Source organism: Macaca mulatta, chromosome 18 (genome assembly GCF_049350105.2).
Source record: "Macaca mulatta isolate MMU2019108-1 chromosome 18, T2T-MMU8v2.0, whole genome shotgun sequence".
Taxonomy (NCBI): domain Eukaryota; kingdom Metazoa; phylum Chordata; class Mammalia; order Primates; family Cercopithecidae; genus Macaca; species Macaca mulatta.
This window is the reverse complement of record NC_133423.1, coordinates 82,568,245-82,588,906: the sequence shown is the minus strand read 5'-3', so window position 1 is coordinate 82,588,906 and position 20,662 is coordinate 82,568,245. Positions and strand designations below refer to the sequence as shown.

The 20,662-nt window shown below is 41.0% G+C and overlaps 1 protein-coding gene across 4 annotated transcripts in view; it reads right to left on the bottom strand.

The window, feature by feature from the left end:
- The window catches only part of PIEZO2 (piezo type mechanosensitive ion channel component 2), a 471,722-nt gene that overhangs the window by 187,416 nt on the left and 263,644 nt on the right, over positions 1-20,662 (bottom strand). For all 4 annotated transcript variants that reach the window (XM_028838161.2, XM_077975335.1, XM_028838162.2 and 1 more), the window contains exons 5-7: positions 18,797-18,959; positions 5,475-5,685; positions 3,868-4,081 (exon numbers count right to left, since the gene is read on the bottom strand). In XM_028838161.2, the coding sequence (XP_028693994.2) occupies positions 3,868-4,081; positions 5,475-5,685; positions 18,797-18,959 (588 nt within the window). The remainder of the gene's footprint in view (positions 1-3,867; positions 4,082-5,474; positions 5,686-18,796; positions 18,960-20,662) is intronic.

Below are 20,662 nucleotides of genomic sequence, written 5' to 3'. Positions count from 1 at the left end.
ATGGTCATTTTTTTATATCATGCCCAGCTGATTTCACATTATAATGACTTCTTGAAAGAATTGTGACAAAGAGCATATGGTTCTCAAAGCCTTAAATATTTCCTAAGCTTTACAGAGAAAGTTTGCCTGATCTAGCATTTTTGAGGTGGTTCTGAATATTATTTGTATTTTCTACCCTCAGCCGCTAGATGGCAAAAAAGATCCTTAACCAGTAGAAAGAATAACCCCAAAACCAAAAAACTTCTGCCCTACAGAGGATATTTACATTTTCAATTAAGTCATCCTCTAAAAGGGAGTTCTTTCAGCAGTACAAAACTTTTTGCTGTATGTGTTCAACAAACCAAAAATCAAATGTTTAAAGGAAACTAAGAAAGCATTAATTTAGTCTAGAAATAATGTCTGCACTGAAATTTAGCATTTATTCACTTCTGTCTAAAGTAAATATTATGTGAATATGCACTATTAAAGAGGTTCCTCAGTTTTACTGTGTCTATACAAAATTCTTCTCTTATTAGACTGCATTGCACTTCTCCAGTTGCCAGGCTAATACAATCAGCTGAGCCAACTGGATTTAGAATGAGGTGGGTGTGTGTATGTGGGTGTGGATGCGTGTGTCCAGCACCAACTTTTACTTATTTTAACTGAATTTAAGTGGTCTTAAAGGATTTGACTGAACAGCTCTCTCAAGCGCTCGCTTTCTCTCTCTCTCTGTGTTAGCACTGTATAGACACAGTCAGCCATAACTAGTTTTACCATGGCCAAATTTTACACATAAATCAATCAAAGCAAGGCCACTGGGCCCTCTCACCCATTTTGTCTTTATAATTTACTGTCACGTTAAAACCACATTATGATCTTTTGAAAGAAGGATGCAAACCTGTATTGCTGGTATGGTAATATTATTCATGTTCTTTTAAACTGCAGGTTCCTCATTTCTCAACAAGAAGACAAAAAGCACTACATTACCACCCAGAGGCACAGCAGAGAGAATTCTGGCACCATCTTCACCTAACGCTCACACCCTCTTCTACTGTTACAGTAGGTAAGTGGTCAGGCATGAGTGGGGCAGGAGAGGGCACCCCCACCCACCAACTGGGAACGTCAGGGGACCATAAGGCGATGGTCAGGAGGTTGTTACACTGTGTCTCTAAAATAATAACTGGTTGCAGCTGGGAGCCCGGGAAAGGCAGTCTCCCAAGATACAGAAAAAACAAAACAAAACTGGTGATCAGCAGCTTCCCGATAAGACTTCGGGAGTTGAGTGAGTGGACTCGAGCATGCGCAGTAAGAGGTAAAATGGCAGCGTTTAACTGGCACGCGACCCTGTAGGAGCATTTGACGGGAGGGAAGAGCGCTTCAAGTGAGCATGCGCAAAACTCCAGCAAACTGACTGCACGTGCAGCGCCCCCCAAAGGCTGGCAGGCCACTGTGCATGCAGACAGCTCACCCCCCGCGAAGAATCAAGGGAAAAGGGACCAAAGACCCTGGAACATGCCAATGTATAAAACCCCAGTCAAAGGTCGAACTGTGCACTTGATCTCTCAAGTCGCCTGCTTAGCCCGCTTCCAAGTGGACTTCACTTCCTTTCATTCCTGCTCTAAAGCTTTTAAATACATTTTCACCCATTCCTGCTCCAAAACTTGCCTCAGTCTCTCCTGCCTTATGCACCTCAGTAGAATTCATTTTTCTAAGAAAGCAAAAATTGAAACTGCAGCAGATCCATGGGAATTCGCTGCCAGCAACATACTTTGGTGCTGCGAGACTCAGATATGTTTCACTGCTAACATTACTATTTCTGTTCCCTTTTTTCTGGAACTGTCAATTATGAACCTTTCCTTACACAAAGAAAAGTTCAAATAGGACAATGGATAACCCTATACTGATCACCTAGTTTAAATAATTTTGTCTTCTCTCTGTTAACTATTCCTATGTATATATCTATGTATGCATGTATCTATCAATCTATTATGTTTGTTGTTAAACCATTTTTAAGTTGCAAACATCATGGCACATCTCTAAATAACTCACCATGTATCTCCCAAAATAATAGCATTTTTCTGTCTACCCACAAAACCATCATACACCTAATAAATCAGCAATAATTCTATGGTATCAATTAATACCCAGTGAACACTGAAATTTCTCTGATTGAACCCCCCAAAATACATTTTAAGAATTTGTTGTGGCACCAGGATCTGATCTACAGCTGTGCTTCACACACTTTTAAGTATCTACTGTTCTCCTCTAGACAGTTGCTGCCTCCACTCTCTATGCATACTTTTTTTTGTTTGTTTGTCTTTGAGAGGGAGTGTCGCTCTGTCGCTCAGGCTGGAGTGCAGTGGGGTGAGCTCGGCTCACTGCAAGCTCCGCCTCCCGGGTTCACGCCATTCTCCTGTCTCAGCCTCCCAAGTAGCTGGGACTACAGGCGCCCACCACCATGCCCGGCTAATTTTTTGTATTTTTAGTAGAGATGGGGTTTCACCGTGTTAGCCAGGATGGTCTTGATCTCCCCACCTCGTGATCCGCCCGCCTCAGCCTCCCAAAGTGCTGGGATTACAGGCGTGAGCCACTGACCCCGCCCTAGGCAGACTTCTTTTTCATGCTGATTTTTTTTTTTTTTTTAAGACCCATTCATTTGCCTTGCAGAATCCACATTTTGAATTCTTTTGATTGTTTTCTTGTGGAGCTATTTAAATTGTTTCCTAGCCTTTATACTTTCTGTAAATGGGAGGTTAGGTCAAAAGTCTTAACAATATGATGCTGTATATTTCATCTGTTGCATCACACTGAGAGGTGTGAAATGTTGAGCTATCTCATTTTTGATAACGTTGATTTCAGTCAATTCCTCAAGATACTGATCACACCTTGTAAAGATGTTATTTTTTCTTTGCAATTAGCAAGCATCAACAAGGTTCTACTTTGTCATTGTGCAACCACCACAACCTTTATAGTAATTATTTCAGGTGTGGACATAATAGAACATATCATTAAGGATTGATGAACAGTAATTCTCTAATTCTGTTAATCCTTTGCCTGTCATTATCTAACATCATCCTGCATGGAGGAATTTTCTCTCATTCACTGAGAATGACGTATTAAAAGTCAGAGTAAATGCTGGATTCTTTACCTTTAATTCTCATTTTCATAGTAAGGATTTGGTGTAATACTCATCTCCAATTGAAGCAAAGTATTTGATGTTTCTCTCTCCCTTTCTCTCTCATACCGGAGACTTATGTATTTTCTTATTTATTTATTTGGAGACAGGGGCTCACTGTCACCCAGGCGGGAGTGCAGTGGTGTGATCATGGCTCACTGCAGCCTTGACCTCCCAGGCTCGGGTGACCCTCCCACCTCAGCCTCCTGAGTAGCTGAGACCACAGGTGTGTGCCCTCTTGCCCAGCTAATTTTCTGTAGATACGGGGTTTCACCATGTTGCCCAGGCTGGGGCTTTTATTTTTAAGTTTTTTACAATTAGTTATTGTTTCTGATGCTCAGTTTGTTCTCGTATATCGGGCCGTGAGATGTCTTTCTAGCCGGATGCTGTGGTACATCCTTACTGTTATTCGGTGTAAAATGTTCTTCCTGATCTTCTTCCCCGGCTGAGACTCTGGGTCTGTTTCATTCCTGCACATGACAGCTCCCTGTCCTCCTGCATCCCGGCAGCATCTCCATCTGAGGAGACCACTGTCCTCCTTCCAGACTGTGTCAATGAAAGTGCTAGACTGCCTCACCCACCCCCACAGAATCTGCTTAACACAGCAATTGCCTGCCATCAAGAATAACCCTGTAAATTAACAGTGCCAAACCAAGTTCCCAAAGGCATGGGGGGACAACCTCTCCTTAAAATGCCATAAAGATTTCTCTTACCTTGCGTAGTAGTCACTGGGTGGAACTGCTTCTTGAAAGAATTGGAACTGGTATAAATAAAGTCCAATCAAATGTCCAGCAGTGAAAATAGCCAGCAGAACACAGAGGCAGCTGAACAGCAATGGGTCGAACGTCCGGCACCAGGACCACCAGGTGCACAGACCCAAAAATACAAAAAAATACACAGATGATGTCAAAGACGGCAACATCATACCTAAGGAAAAGAAACGTAATCACAAAGTCAGGTAGAACTGGAAATTCATTTATCATTCAGTGAATATAACTATTTGAAATTATGTGAATTTCCTTCAAGTGTTTTTAGGTATTTTAAAAATCATATTTGATTTATATAATAAAAATTAAGGCTATATTTATTGTGAAAAAGTCATATATGAAAGGATAACTATAAATACAAAGATATACCAGATGATTTAAAAAATTCCACCTGTGGCATTTGAACTAAGTAAATGTCTACTTTTCATACCAGTAGCATTTGCATATTTACTTGCCTGTTTCCATCTTTCTACTTCTCCCAAAGTTTCAAGAATTCATGTACCTGTATGTCTGTTCCAACCTTTCCTGAAACCATTTTCTTTATAATAATTTACTACTTTTTTTTTTAGTTACCTAGTACGTCCTGGCCAATTAAACTCTCACTGTGCCCTGCTTATTTTATTTTATGTTTTGTAGAGATGGGGTTTTGCCATATTGCCCAGGTTGGTCTTGAACTCCTGGGTTCAAGTAATCCTCCCTCCTTGGCCTTCCAAAGGGCTGGGATTACAGGCATGAGCCACTGCTCCTGGCCAATAACTCCTTTAAAAGGGTTTTTAAGAAATCACAAATAAAGCCAGCACCTTAAGGCAAAAGGAGACTATTTTATTGGGCATTTTGAAATGACTCCTCATTAAAATGTTGTGGTTTATTTCTTGAGAAATTCTACTGTCTTTTCCCCCATTTTTCCCCCTATTAAAAAACAGCTAAGTTGCTGCAGCTTTGCAGTTTGCTTGAGTCTACTCTAATATGCCTTCCGTAGCTCCGGAGCAGTGGTAAGCAGTGGAATGGAAGGAGGGAAAAGATCAAGATAACATTATTATGGAATAAGTGGTCCAACGCCAAAGTTTAAAGGAAGTGAGCGTCTGTACTGGAAGATTACAATCTAACTTAGGAAGAAAAATAGTCTATCCTGGAGAGTTATATTAAGGTGACTATGGACTCATGTCAGCAGACAGACCTCCAGAACCTACAATATGGCTTGTGATGGGAACACGCACATTGTTAATTGCAGCAGGTCACCATTCCAAAGCTCTAAGGCACAGGATTGTTGTTATTCTAATCTAAACCTAGAAAATGGAGTCGCTTAGCATACATAGAAAAAGATTATTTTGCAGAGGTTAACAGAAACCATCTAAAAACATCAAAACTAGAACTAACCAGGAAAAATTATTTTGTGTGGTTTGCACATGTGGCCAGTTTTACAAGAGCTACAATTATTATTTTCGTGTGGTGGAACAGATCGTTTCCTTCATTTCTTCTTCAACCATTTCTCTCAATCACCAAAGCACTGCTTGTGCCTTTTACCACGTGCCGCCAGTGTGAGAGACACTCACCCGAGGAGCCCAGTAAGATGGTAACAACCACTTTCCCAGCAGTGGTGATCATGTTGCCAATGAACTCTTTGAGCTTAGAGGCCACACAGGCAAGCCTGCGGAACATTTTTAACCTCGTGCTTTCTTCCAACTCGCCTTCAACACCATCTCCTCCGTCTAAATCCTCTTCGTAGATCAGTGCCTCTTCTGAATCAATTTTTTCTCCTCCAGCCTAAATAAAAGACAAACAGGAAACACTCAAGTCCAGGAGACTGCCTATCAAGCCAGCAGATTACAGAGCTTCTAATTCATGGGTCAATCAATGTGGTGAATTTCACAGATCAGGAGAAAAAGGAAGACAACCAGTTCATTCCCCTCGGGTCTCTGATAATCCCTGTATAAGCCCAAGTAACTGTGATCTTTCTTGAAGAAGTAAACATAAACAGGAAACATCACAATTATAGGGTCCCTAATAACATGTCATGTTCCCTATTTGTGCTTATTTTTTTTTATAGGCAAAGAAGAAACTGTCTGAAACATCTATTAACAAGTTTGGTTTAGATCAATCTGGGTTTGGATCTTCAAATTTACAGAGTTGGCCAACAAGGTGATAGGAAGTTTGATAAAACTATCCACGGCTTTGACTGAAAGCGTGAGCACAATCAATGCTTAGGAAATTGCTTTTTTTCTAAGTTTATCTTTGTTCGCTATTTCCACATTTCCTGACCATGGAGAATGAGTGGTCCTGGGCTTCTTGGCTACATATAGAGCTGCTTCCTATCTTATCCTTTTAGAGAATGATATGCTGGTTCAAGCCTGGGCAGCTCGGCACCTTAGTGCTTTAAGCAGAGATTTAGGAAGTTAACACATGTACCAGAACATATGCATATTTCCATGTATTATTTTAAACTAGGTATGCTAAGGCATTTTTGCTTGTTTGTTTTGCGTTTAAAGAATAAATGGGAGGCTGGGCGCGGTGGCTCACGCCTGTAATCTCAGCACTTTGGGAGGCCGAGGCAGGCGGATCAAGAGGCCAGGTGATGGAGACCATCCTGGCTAACACGGTGAAACCCTGTCTCTACTAAAAATACAAAAAAAAAAAAAAGAATAAATGGGAAAAATTTTTTTGCTAATTAGAATATTTCCCTAGAAGGGTTACAACTTTTTCTTTTTCTTAAGAAATCATAAATAAGGGGCTGGGTATGGTGGCTCACGCCTGTAATCCCAGCACTTTGAGAGGCTGAGGCAGCTGGATCACGAGGTCAAGAGATCAAGACCATCCTGGCCAACATGGTGAAACCTTGTCTCTACTAAAAATACAAAAAATTAGCTGAACATGGTGGCACGCGCCTGTAGTCCTAGCTACTCAGGAGGCTGAGGCAGGAGAAAATCGCTTGAACCTGGGAGGTGGAGGTTGCAGTGAACCAAGATTGTGCCACTGCACTCCTGCCTGGCGAGACTTCGTCTCAAAAAAAAAAAAAAGAAAAGAAAAGAAAAAAAGAAATCATAAATAAAACCATCACGCTAAGGCAAAAGGAGTCTGTTTGAGATGCATGAAACTTAGTGTGTGCATTTTTCCCTAGGCCGACAGACTTCGTATCTTTAATCTCACAAAGCTAAGAAGAATTGTTAAGCCCAATTCAGGCATCTATTTAAGACTTAAAGAGTAGGGTCTGGCCTCTCCATGTTCCCATTTTTGATGGTTCTTTTTTGATATATTTAGTTCTGATATTTACTTAATAGTCACTGATGGTGTCTGACCTTTTACTATGACCAAGTTCACGGAAGGAAGGCAGGGACTGGAGGGCCAGTGCTAAGTTCTAGTTAAGCGTAAAGTGGCCTTCAGGACTCAGGCCTTTCGTGTGCCCAGGAGAGTACACATGGTGAGTGACTGGAGTTGACTATTGATGAGCCAAGGCTACAGGATGCACCCAGCCAGCCCTCCAGCCACCTACACACACACACACACACACAGATTTAATCCTGGGCCACTTCAACTTGACTCCACTGTATTTCATCATGACATATTTGTATATTTTTTTCTGAAGCAAGAGGAACATCTCACGCTCAATCAATAAGATTTTTCTATCCATACAGGGCCTAGTGTGTCCTAGCATCTATAGGAAGTGACATAGCAATAAACACGTAAACAAGTAAAATATTAACCAGCTAAATATCTCACAGTAATGAATGCTATTCAGGGAGGTGGAATAGGGTGATGTGAAAGTGATTAACTGGGTGGCTGTTTCCAATTCAGAGGTTAAGGAAAGCCTCTCTGAGGAGGTGACATTTAAGCTAAGATCTGAATGTCACAAAGTTACCAGCCCTGTGAAAGTCCTGGCAAAGTGCATTCCAGGTGGAGGAAAGAGCTGGTCCAAGGCTTGGTGGTATGTGCAGAAAGAGGGTAAGTGTCCCCAGGCCCGTGGCCACTTCCACTTCCCTAGAGAACAATTCCCACCTCATTCTCAGAGGATGACCTTGCTTTCTACTGCTCCCAGAGAGAAGCTGCCAGCTCCAGCCAGTACATCAGACCACCCAACTGCAGCAGGCCTGCCATGCACACACTCTGCCTTCCTCCTGCAACAAGACAAGCTGCATGTGCTCCAGCCACGATGACTGCATCCCATCTGCTGAGGACACCAGGGAGAGAACAGCCCAGCCACCCTGGGTCTCTCTCCTGCATCACAATGTGCTTTCTTTCTGCTGGATCACCCCTGTTAACAGGCAAAGGCGCCTTACCGTCTCACCTTAAAGAAACACACCCTTTCAACCCACATTTGTCTCTTAAGGTGAAACACTCCAGAAGAGTGGGCTAGACTCACCACTCCATTTACAGTAAAAATGCATCCATATCTAATTTCTCTTGAACCTACTCGAATCAGTCTTTGATCTTCGGCCCCTCCATCTAATGAGAGGCACACATGATTTGCTTTGTCACATAACTCTAGTTGCTCCTGGGGCGGCGCAGAGGGAGGAAGTAGCAGGGAGGTGATGGCTGTGCTGGAGGACAGGGGAGGGAGAAGTGGGGCTAAAGTAAAAATCCTGTCTTTGGAGTCTGTTTTGGAGGTCAGATTAGTAGGACCAGCTAGAAGGTTTAAAGTGGGGAGGAGGGATAGATGATAATCAGGGTGGCTCCTCTATTTTTGTCTAGGGAGGACAGACAGGAGGGAGGCAGACTGGAGACTGACAGTCCACATTTCTGTTCTGAAAATTCAGTTTGGAGACCCCATTCAGGCATTCTTCTTGGAGGCATCCAGCAGACAGCTAGTATAGGAATCCGGAATGTTGGAGAGGGGCGGGAGCTGAAGAGGGCTTTTTGGAATTCGCCAGCGTATGATGGTTTAAAGGTCAGTAGCCTGATGAGGTTACCTGGAGGGAATACAAGGAAGGCCCTCCTCCAGGTGCTGCTGCCCCTGAGACCACTCTGCCTTCCCAGGTCTATGCCATCTCCTTGCCTGTCAGCATTCCTTGCAAGAAATGACCAGCAGAACCCAGAATCCACAGGCTCTCTTTGCCTCTTTGCTGTGGGACAGGCTGTTCCCACCCCTTAGGATGCCCTCTCCAGCTCCTACGGCCCAGGGCAGCTCTTCCATTCAGCTTACTCCATCTCCCCACAAAGAAATCCACCCACCGGAGCTATTGCCAGGACACCCACACCATCGTCAACACACAAACGACCTGCTCATCAGGCATCTGTTGCTTCTTTCCCCACCACAACAGGTGAGCAACCCATTAAAATCTCCCTCTAGGAAGGAAGTTTGGCCAAAATCTTTAGTCACTGCACTTGAAAAAGAAGCAAAAGGAAAAACATAGTCAGGGCCGCCTGGGTCACAGTCAGAAACACACTTGTGACTTTCATAATAAATGCGTTCTTATTCAATTATAGAATTGCTACGGATGTAGATTAAATCAAATAGAAATCTCTGATCAAGATGCCTTTGTGAGGTTATACAAATGCATTTCCCTGACCTGTCTTAGGAAGGACTGGGCCTTTGTGATTTTTATAAACTTACCACTGTACTTTAGGTTTTTCAGCATTTTTATACAGAAATCCCTGGGGCTGTCAGTCGAAAATACTTTTCAGATTTGCCAAGCTGAGAGCCAAGAGCGAGATGGGTTAGACTCTGTGAGCCCCTACTGTCCTGGTAGGTCAGGGCCAGAACTGCCATTAGTCATGTCAGGCTGGCTTATTAACAGGCAGGCTTTTTCCCCCCAAGTCTGCTGAAGTATAAACACTGAACCTCTGAAAGAGAATGGACTCACTCTCGCCTGTTTACTAACAGGCAGTCTTGCTTGCTGGAGCTGTAAGCTGTCCCTGCAGTGGAACAAAACTTCAATCTGGCCTTGACGCTAAGGAGGAGGAAAGGCTGTAAATAAAGATTTAACTTCCCTGGTTCCTGAGTCATCTTAGAAACTGAAGACAAAATAAACTCTTTACAGTTTAAAAAGTCAATAAATGATTACACAGATTATTGACTATGTCAAAATCTAAAACTTATTTAAAGACATTTAAGTCGTTTATCTCGCCTCTTTAAAAGTTTATGATTTCAACAGGAAATCTTGTTATTTGCAACAACATGCATAAATCTAAAGAAGAATATGCTAATTGAAATAAGTCAGGCACAGAAAGACAAATATGGCATGATCTCACTTATACGTGGAATCTAAAGAAGTTGCACTGACAGAAGTAGAGGGTAGAGCAGTAGTTACCAGAGGCTGGAGAAGGAGGCCGGGGACCTGGAAAGGAGAGATGCTGATTCAAAGGGTACAAAATTTCACTTAGACATGAAGAACGATTTTGGGGGATCTATTGTACTGCCTGGTGACTGTAGTTATTAATGTATATTTCAAAATAGTTGGGCAGGCACAGTGGTTCATGCCATAATCCCAGCACCTTGGGAGGCCGAGGCGGGTGGATCACCTGAAGTTAGGAGTTCAAGACCAGCATGGACAACTTGGTGAAACTCTTGTCTCTACTAAAAATACAAAAATTAGCTGGGCATGGTGGCGCACGCTTGTAATCCTAGCTACTCAGGAGGCTGAGGCAAGAGAATCACTGGAACCCAGGTGGTGGAGGTTGCAGTGAGCTGAGATCGCTCTGCTGCACTCCAGCCTAGGCGACAGAATGAGACTCAATCTCAAAAAAATAAAATAAAATAAAATAAAAATAATAGAATACTGGAAAACATGATAGATAAAAGTTACTGATTTCAACATTTGATAACATGTATTAGTGTAGGCTCTCTCATTGCACATAAGGAAGCTCTAGGTACTACGGAATCAACTTTATACAAGGCCAGCCTCTTCTCTGTGAGGGCCCTGAATAAGGGCCTAAACACAAAGCTCTCATCCCATAATGAGACGGGATCTAAACCTTTGTATCTCTGCATCTCATCCCACAACACCCTCTCACTCTACAGCAGCACTGGTTCCATTAAGCCATAGCATCCGCCACGATTTCCACTCAATTTTGGACAAAGAAAACACAATAAATCACTTTTGGTAGGACCCAAACATCCATGTTTCATTACTCCCAAGCACTGTAAAAATCCAACTGGGTTGGAATAAATCCTAAGGATTACCTGACGACCTTTAAGAGGGCAGATGACCAGGCTCAACCTCAAACTTACTAAATCAGAAATTATGGGAATGAATTCCAGGAATCCGTATGATAAAAGTACTCTCTGGGGTGATCTAAAGCAGCCCCTGCAGAATCCATGCCCTGGCTGACACTGGCAATCACTGATCAATGAATTCTGCACAGGGGCTCAGCTGAATAGGCATAATCTGAAAATATTTTGTTTGAATCATATCCTAGCAGACCCCCTTATGTGGAAAATAGATTGAAGTAAATTATCTCTGGAACCTCCTTTAGGTTTCAGTCAAGCTTTGGACGTCAGAGCAGAGCTTTTCGTGCAGCTTAATCCATTTTTTTTTCTTCTTCGTGGTTAAAACCAAGCTTTTAAAAACATTTCTATAGAAGTGTATCAAAGTCACATATAATGAGTCAAAAGATCTGGGAGGCAAAAGGAGCATTTTTCTGAAGTGTCATCAGTTGTTTGTTCATTGTTTATTATTAAAAGTTAACAATTTATTTTAACAGAATGAGTTCATCTCAATACAAGAGCCAGAGGAAGGAGAAGACAAGAGTTGTGACTCACTGCAGAAGACGAATTTCATCCCCAGGGTTCCCTTGTGAAAGGAAGAAGCGAGAGAAAAAAAGATAGATGTGTTTGAATGCTATTGTGTACCTTATGCAAGCCTAACGTGATAGCATTTAATGGATAAAGCAAATATTTTATTCTGCTGCTAGATTTGTTTTGGGAAGATTATTTTTCCAAACTCATAAGATCAGCTTAAGCAGTCCCTATTTCATTTGGAAAAGTGAGTGCGTAGATGTTGCTTTCAACCACCATCTACAAAGCAATGGAAGTTTAATAAAGGACAGGGAAGGACAAACTGTCCTTTTCGTCAGCTGTCCTTTAAATTAAATGGATTAAATATTAACAAAAAATATTTCCTGTTAAATATTAGTTTTTGCTTATCCTGGCACATAGTAGGCTCTCGGTAAAGATATACTGAATAAATAAAGATGCCCATAGATTTAAAAAAAAGAATCCTTCTCTGAAGCCCTATGAAGAAATGGTCAATCAACAACGGTTCACCTACATATCAGTGTGCCCTGGCAAAGCCCCAGAAGGGCAAGAGTGGGGACAAGAGCATCCATGCAAGGGCAAACTACACAGCAGAGCTCCAGAAAGACAAGATGGAGAAGAGTATCTGCTGTTCAGGAATAAACTGAACAGCAGAACCTCGGAAGGACAAGAATGAGAAGAGCATCTGTGCAAGAGTGAAGTACACAGCACAGCCCCAGAAGGACAAGAGTGGGGAGAAGAGCATCCATGCAAGAGTGAACTGCAGAGCAGAACCCCAGAAAGACAAGAGTGGGGAGAAGAGCATTTGCACAAGAGTGAACTACATAGCAGAGCCCCAGAAAGACAGGAGTGGAGAGAAAAGCATCCGCACAAGAGCAAACAGTACAGCAGAGTCCAGAAGGACAAGAGTGAGAAGACATCTACATGAGAATGAACTGCCTGGAAGAGATCCAGCAGGAAGACAGCTTACCCCATCCAGACACAGAGAGAAGGGCAGGGTGGGTACTGCACAGTGAGGGAGTGGGGCAAAAGCACAGGGTGAGGACATGAAGGTAGGATGTGGCCAAACCATGCAGAGGCATGAGCATCAAGGTCAAGAGACTGAATTTTATTCTAGGTTAAAGGGAAACCAAAGAAGTGTTTTACCTAGGGAAGTGGCATAATTTAATTTTAATTTTACAAGAATAATCCAGATGCTGTGTGCAGTATCAATTGGATAGGGTAAGAAGGGAAGCTGGAAGTGGGGAGATCCATTTAGAACATATTTTCAGGCCTAGCTGAGAGGCAGTGGCTGCTTGGTGAGGATTGTGGCAGTGAGCAGAGAAAAGTGGACTGATTTCAGACAGAATTTGAAGGTAGAATTCAAAAGATTTATTGGTAGTGACAGACAAAGGCCCCAAGAAATCCATGTCACATCAGTGTTTCTGACTCGAGCATCTGGGTAGATGGAGCTTCTATTAACCTTGATGAGGAAGTCAGTGGGAAGGAGGAGTGGAGGTAGGGGAAGGAGCTGTGTCTCCTGCTCCCAGACATATGACCAATATTTTCAAAGCAATATGGGGAACTTATTTACATAAAGTGGGTGAAAATTCTATTTCGAGGGTATTTACAATTTAAAGGAGGAAAGCAGTACAAAGAGGTGACTGGGATTCCTTGAGTGATGCAGGTTCTCTGGAGTTGGGACAGATGGCATGAGGGGTGGGACTGTGGTTCCTCTCATCTCAGCCCTACTCTACCCCCAAGAAAGGGACACAGGGGCTCTGCAATTGCCTCACACAAGTTTCTCATGTGGGTATTTGTGGTTATTTGCAATTCAAATGCATGAAATTACCTATCAAATGCTGCAAAGACAGAACAACATATTCCAATAAGTTGTAAAAATATTGATCTAAAAAGATTGTTAAAGGTGAAAGGCATTTTTGGAGCTTTGATTCTTTGAAAAAGGCAGAGAAGAGGTACATGCTGTTCAATGTTGCTAAATTAATTAACAAATGGGCAAAATAAAAATGAAGATTAATCTGGAATCATTTCGTTTTAACAGTTTAAAGATACTTTAGTTGATTTCCTCTTTGCTAATTCTTTAAATCATTTTTATTATGAGTTGTATATTCGAGTCCATGCTAGGCAATGTCCACTCAATGAACATATTGTCAACAATAATATCCCTGCCTTTTTTTTTTTTTTTTTTTTTTTGAGACAGAGTCCCACTCTGTCTCACCCAGGATGGAGTGCAGTGGTGCGACCTCGGCTCACTGGCAACCTCTGCCTCCCAGGTTCAAGCGAATCTCCTGCCTCAGCCTCCTGAGCAGGTGAGACCAAAGGCGCATGCCACCACACCTGGCTAATTTTTTGTATTTTTAGTAGAGACAGGAGACAGGGTTTCACTATGTTAACCAGGATGGTCTCGATATCCTGACCTCGTGATCTGCCCACCTTGGCCTCCCAAAGTGCTGGAATTTTAGGTGTGAGCCACCACGTTTGGCCACCTTTCTACGCAATGAAGGTGGCTCTCACTGACTGTCCCAAGGGCCTAATCCACAGGTGTGCTGGTATGAGAGGACAGGATGAGTGGGCATCCATGCTCTCACCTGGTGACCAGGGATGTGGCTGGAAGACTCTGGGGGAATAAAGTCTGTCATGGACTCAAAGGTAACTAGCCTGTGATAAATACCAAAACTTTCCAGAAGACAATAAATAGATCCATGACTTCCTCCAATAAAAAAATCATCTCTTCTGTTTAAACTAATGGCATCTGAAACTACTAGGATTAAAAGCTTTGTCCAAATTGTGAATGTGTTTTACCCCAAGAAGACAGACCAAGTGTCTGGCATTTTGAGGTATGTATGGCAGGAAGTTTTGCCCAGTTTCTGAAAGTGACCTTAAGGACCAGCAAAGGGAGTCACCCACTTTACCACTAAGAGTGGCAGTGACAGCCTTTAGGACAAACACAAAGAAGGCTTTTCATTCACACTAAGTCATGAAGTGCAAAGTTTGCAAGGCAACTGGGCAGCCGTTCAGCTTCTTACCATTCTGAATGGTTCCATGTTTCAAATGATCATGTCTGTGTGCTTGAAGAAACAGGATCCAGAAAATTTAAAGCTGGAGACTTTGGACTAAATCTCAGGCTAGAACTGAGCAGATGTTGAAAGCCTAATTAGAAGACAATAAAACGATTGATTTCTCTCCTTCTTTGTCTCTTGCTCTTTAAAAAACACAGCAACTTAACCTGAGTTGAGACTTGAAGCACAGCCCATTTGGTCATGTCATGTGCTAGAATGCAGATGCTGTGACAGGCTAATGGACACTAGGAATTAGAAAGCAGGGTGCAAAATCTTTCAGGGTTCAGAATAAATTTCCAAATAACATTAGCAGGACTTAATGTTGCATCCCTGAATTTTTAGCAGATGGGGATGACTTATAATGAAATATTACTTTTATCCTTCATATTTGACTTGTCAGTCTATTAACAAGATACCTCTTTACACAGGCTAAGTCACGACTGCGGTTCCTATTTGAACAAGCATTTGACTTATCAGAAATTTGGCTTAATAATACATTAAAATACTATTTAAAAAATAAGGCCTCAAATCTCATGTAATAGCTAGAAAAAGTTGTAAGTATAGGATTATACAAGATAATGTCAGTTTGATGAAATGATATATTGTTTTATTATGTAAATAACTCTTTTCTACTCAATTTAATCTTCATAATACAACTCTTCTTATTTAAGATTTCAGATCAGGAATCTTTCTCCCAGTTATGATTGATTTATAGATCTGCTTCTGAATTAAAATGAACAAATGGACAAGACCACAAATGTGTCACTTGAGAAATAACCTTTGATGACATTTCAGGAGAAGGGTTTCCTTGCTGAAGTCGGCTCTCAGTAAAATGCAGGAGCAAGGCACAGGCTCCCACTGCACTGCCATCTCCACTTCCACTGGGAGTTTTATGGGGAAGCCTTGGATTTGTGAACACCTTTAAAACACCAAACTCAAGCCTTATCAAGTCAGTGAAGATTACAGAAGACCCAAAAGTCTTCCCCAGGGATTAGTTGCTGCTTTAAAACAACACTGCTTTTGAAAAGGAATTCTTACAGGCACCAGTGGATTAATCCTGCCATTTCTCCATTGAGATAAATGAAAGAAGAAATAATGCCAGCAAACTCTGTTCTTTCAGTATCCTTAAAAACCAAACATTCCAGAGTGCAAACTCCAAGATTTATAAGCAGCAGGAAATATGTTGTGGTGTCAAAAATAAAATAAATCCCCTGCTGATTTTGGCCAGGTACTTTTATTCCTTTCAGATTCAAGTCCAGATTGTCACATGGAAGCAATTTTTCGTTGTGAATTAATCTCAGAAGATTCACCCACCCCCCTGTTCCTCCTGGGCTACCTGATGGGCTGGAACGTGACAAAAGAATAAAATCATTTATCTAAAATAGCCCCAAACAAATGTAACTGAGAAGGAAAATAATGCTGTTATTATGACATTTAGTATTTTCAATGTCCCTAATAAACAATGTTTAGAGTATCTGTCCATCTTATTGTTATCTTTAAATAATGTGATTAATAATACATAAGGCTTACATATTCAAGCAAATTTCAAATGGAAGTGAAGTATCCTAAATCTATCGCTGAAAACTGAAATCAGGAAGAAAATGTGACTTTAGAATTAACCCACGTGACCGCATTGTGTTCTTTTCTTCATCAGATGTATGGCACTTCACAGCCACGCTTTTTGTTGATCAGTGTAGGCTTTCTTAGTCCTATGGCAAACAGCATTTGTCCTTGGTCACATAAGTTCTTTTTATAAGAAGCTTTTTCTTCTTAAAACAAACCATTCATGACTATCCGTTATGAATGGCACAGAAGAGATTCTTTTACTGAGTGGGTTGGCGTCAAAATATCTTCCCATTTAAGTTTCAATAATTATAAGAGGAACATTGGAATTTGAAATTGCTCTACTACCTCTCAGATTGGAGAAGGACAAAATGAGCAGAGCAAATAGCAATTTATCTAAGCAAGCAAAATGAGCAGGCACTGTGGCAGGTGCTTTTTTTAAGAAATTTTATTTAGCATTCACAACTACTAGGTGATATAGTATTAGTGTCTCTCTTTTGTAGAAGAAGAAAGAGAATAAACAATTGTCTCAGCATCATATACTAGGCGGCCTCCATGTCTTACTGCTAAGTCCACTCAATTTTCAATAATTATCCTTTCCCCTCCTTCTATAGCTACTATTTATGAGAATAATAATGCATGCAGGGCTTGAAATCTGGATGACGGGTTGTTGGTTCCAGCAAAGCACCATGGCACATGTATATCTATGTAACAAACCTGCACTTTCTGCACATGTATCCCAGAACTTAAGTTAAAAAAAAAAAAAAGAAAAACAAACAAACAAAAACTTGCCTTTATAAATAATAAAAATAAAAAATACCCAAACTGAAGAATCTGAGTTACTGGTTTACTTTCCCCAAACTTAGGCAAATTTTGGTAAAGATTATTTAAATAAAGTCATTTTCAAACTGTAAATGTAAAAAACAGTCAAAATTTAAATCCTCTGTCTTACAATTGTAATATCAACAAGAAGAAAATGCACCCTTCCATTTTTAGGACGCTAATGCATGCCTTACGGTATCAAGTCTTGAAAGTAAGATGTAAGCGGCTAGTAGCGACTTTGACTTTACTATAATTACTGTTACACCAAGCATCGTTTTAACATTTGCCTTAAAAATAGCAGAATATTGATAAGCAAGGTGATTGCACATCTTTTACCCATAAGAACTGTAGACAATATATACATTTTTAAAGACAGAGTCTCGCTCTGTCACCCAGACTGGAGTGCAGTGGTACGATATCGGCTTTCTCGGCTCACTGCAACCTCCACCTCCTGAATTCAAGTGATTCTCCTGCCTCAGCTTCCTGAGTAGCTAGAATTACAGGCACACACCATCATGCTCAGCTAATCTTTGTATTTTTAGTAGAGACAGGGTTTCACCATGTTAGCCAGGCTGGTCTCGAACTCCTGACCTCAGGAGTTCTGCCCACCTGGGCCTCCCAAGGTGCTGGCATTACAGGTCTGAGCCACCATGCCTGGCTAGACAATATCATTTCTAGTTTACATAGGTTTATTGAATTATATCCCCCCTTTATTGTTTTTTAAATAACCATACAAGGCAATTGTCTGCTTTCTTGTGAATCACATAAATCATTTTCCATAAGTGAGAATTTTCCTCCCTCAATGCCTTAATGGTTAACATTCTTAATATAAGTAACTTCAGTTAACTTCAGTTTTACAAGTTTAATATCTTGCCAAAGCTTATGACTGAAAACATTTAGTACTTGCAAGTGTTTTGCATCAAATGTCCAAATCAAATATTTTTCGTCACTTTTTCCTTTATAAATGTTATCTTTCCACTAATAAATTAATTACTTTTTAAATTGATGTCACCTAACCTCACCTAACAAAGTACAGTTATTAGAACATTAACAGTGTCCTGAAGCTGGTCAGCGGGCAGTGTGAGAGCCGTCTGACAGCTCCCATACCCAAGGATGAAAATAGGACAAGCTTCCAATTCAGCAGTTACTCCTGAAACGTTTCAACCAGCCAGCAAACATACATTTCATTCATTATTTTTACCTTTCTAAAATTCTCACACTTTTCCAAATATGTATGTTTTTCCCCCTTGGAGTGCTTTAAAACAACTTGATCAAAGCACGCCAAGTTAACACCACTCCACTGAGCAGGACAAGATGCACAGACTGGAAAGCTGCCCTGCAAGGAGGAATTCATTTTTTCCCCTAAAACTACCAGATGTTACTTCTTTAAATATTCTGCAATAACTAAGGTACCCAGACCAATTGAACCATAACACTATGTATGACTTTGCACGGTGAGCCTCCGAGATAATATCACGTGATAGTTTGGGATGGTGGGTCAAAGCCTGGCCCTTACCTATGAACACCCCTGAGCCTCTCTTCTCATTGCTAAGGTGTGGACCAGAGTGTCTGCCCACTGAGACTGCACGAGGGTGTCATGCAATGTGACAGTAAACGTTTATGTCAAGCACTGTGAATCATAACGTGCTCTGCATGCTCAGCTGTTATTATCATAGTTCTTCAACTCATTAAGGGTGAAGGTCCTCAGAAATCAAACAAGGAAGAGACATGGAGTTGGATTTACCAATTCTTCATTTTCAAACTCCAGGTTACTCTGTGCTGCTTCGTCTGTCACAGGTTTCTGAACAATGTTTCTACAGAGAAGCCAGATGGTCAGACTAGCAATGAACATCCCGATGTCAGGTACAAACACTCTGATCCCATTGCCAGCATCAGCTCCCTTTAAGCTACAAAGGAAAAAAAAGGGGAGGGAAGAAAATTTAGTTCTTATATTTCTATGGTTAAACTGCCTTATAGGATGTTTTGGTCTTCTTAATGATTTAAAATAAAAGATGCTCAGTTTCTCCCTAAAAGGTACAAGAAAGCTTTTTATTGACTTCAGTGTCTCACAAAATCTACACATTCAGGAAGATTCCAGTGTTCCCTGGAGTTTCAGAAATATTATAAAGAACTCTTGAACCAATTCTCACTCCTAAAACATCCTAATGGACTATGCTTTTGTTAAGTAAACCACATGTCCAGTACAAATGCAGTTGTTTGCAATCTAGCTGACGCAGTCTAAAACTAAATACATACTAGCAGCTAGAAGATATTTTACTTTTGATATAAGTCAAAGATACAAGGAAAATAGAGAAAATATTAAAGTAATCCTGGAATCCAGGACCTCTTCATTATTTTGTGTACTTGGTTGATTTTGTCTTCTGTATTGTTCCAAGAAAGGTGGATCCAGTACATTTTTTCTTTTAATCCCAGAGAAGCAACACTGAACTTAGAAGATTTGAGTTCAAGTCCAGGTCTGAAACTTAGTAGCTACATCCTACTGGGGGCTTCTCACAGCCATCTGTTCTGCTGTGCTGAAGAAGTAACACTATTTGCCTTCCTTATTTTGTTCAAGTGACGAGAGATACTAGGCCATGGTTTCAGAAGAAAATATAAATACGTATATATGAAATAATGTTTGTGAAAGTTCTTTGTAAAGAATGAAACACATATTTTCACTAAGCCTACATTTTGAGAAGAGCAGCATCAATTGACATTTAGATAATTTTCACACATATAGGGCATTTTTGTTGTAACTGAGATCCTGAAACAACTATATTTAATAATATAGCAGGCAGCAAAGGCCAGAGGTGAAGTGAAGAGTAGAAAGGGCTTCAACTGGAAAAGGAGGAGAGATCTGTCTGGGAAGGTAATACAAACACCATCTGTGATTTTGGGAGGCGTCCAGGGGTAATGAAAATGGGAATGAGAGGCAGTATATTGAGTTGCCAGCATAGTTGGCCAGTACACATCACCTCAGCTGAAATGTGTTCTGGCTAAGCTCACTCTGCTGCAAGACACCAGAGCTTAATAGCCACTGGTAGACTTCTCACACCATTCAGCACATGACACAGGCCAGCCACGTCCCTCATCCAGTGCTAGACGCCTGCCCGGTGTGCCTTTGCAACACTGAGCGACTGGGCTTGCAGTGCTATAGTGCTGTGTAGCGCTGTAACCACAGTACCTATTACTATTATTAAAAGCCACATGAAGAGCGATTCCTGGCATGTTCTCTGCTCACTCGTATAATATAAAATAAGCTGTAACAAGAAAAAACCTAATGAAATGACTAGGTGATATGAAGAAAAAGTTATACAGACTTAAGTTTACAAAATGAATTTAAAATACGGAAGATACAGGTAGAGGAGTCAAGAGTCTGGACCAGCATTAAAACTTCTGGGGAAGATGAGACGATTCATGGAAAAATTAAGCATAGAACTTCAAAGGAGGGTTAAGCCTTTGAAAAAATGTTTATCAGAGATATAACTTACTTAGGGAAGGGAAACAAAAGATAGAGCAATATACCATGTAAATACATACATATATATGCACATATATTCATATGCACTTTAAGTGATTACACACTGTATTCATTTACATTATATATTAT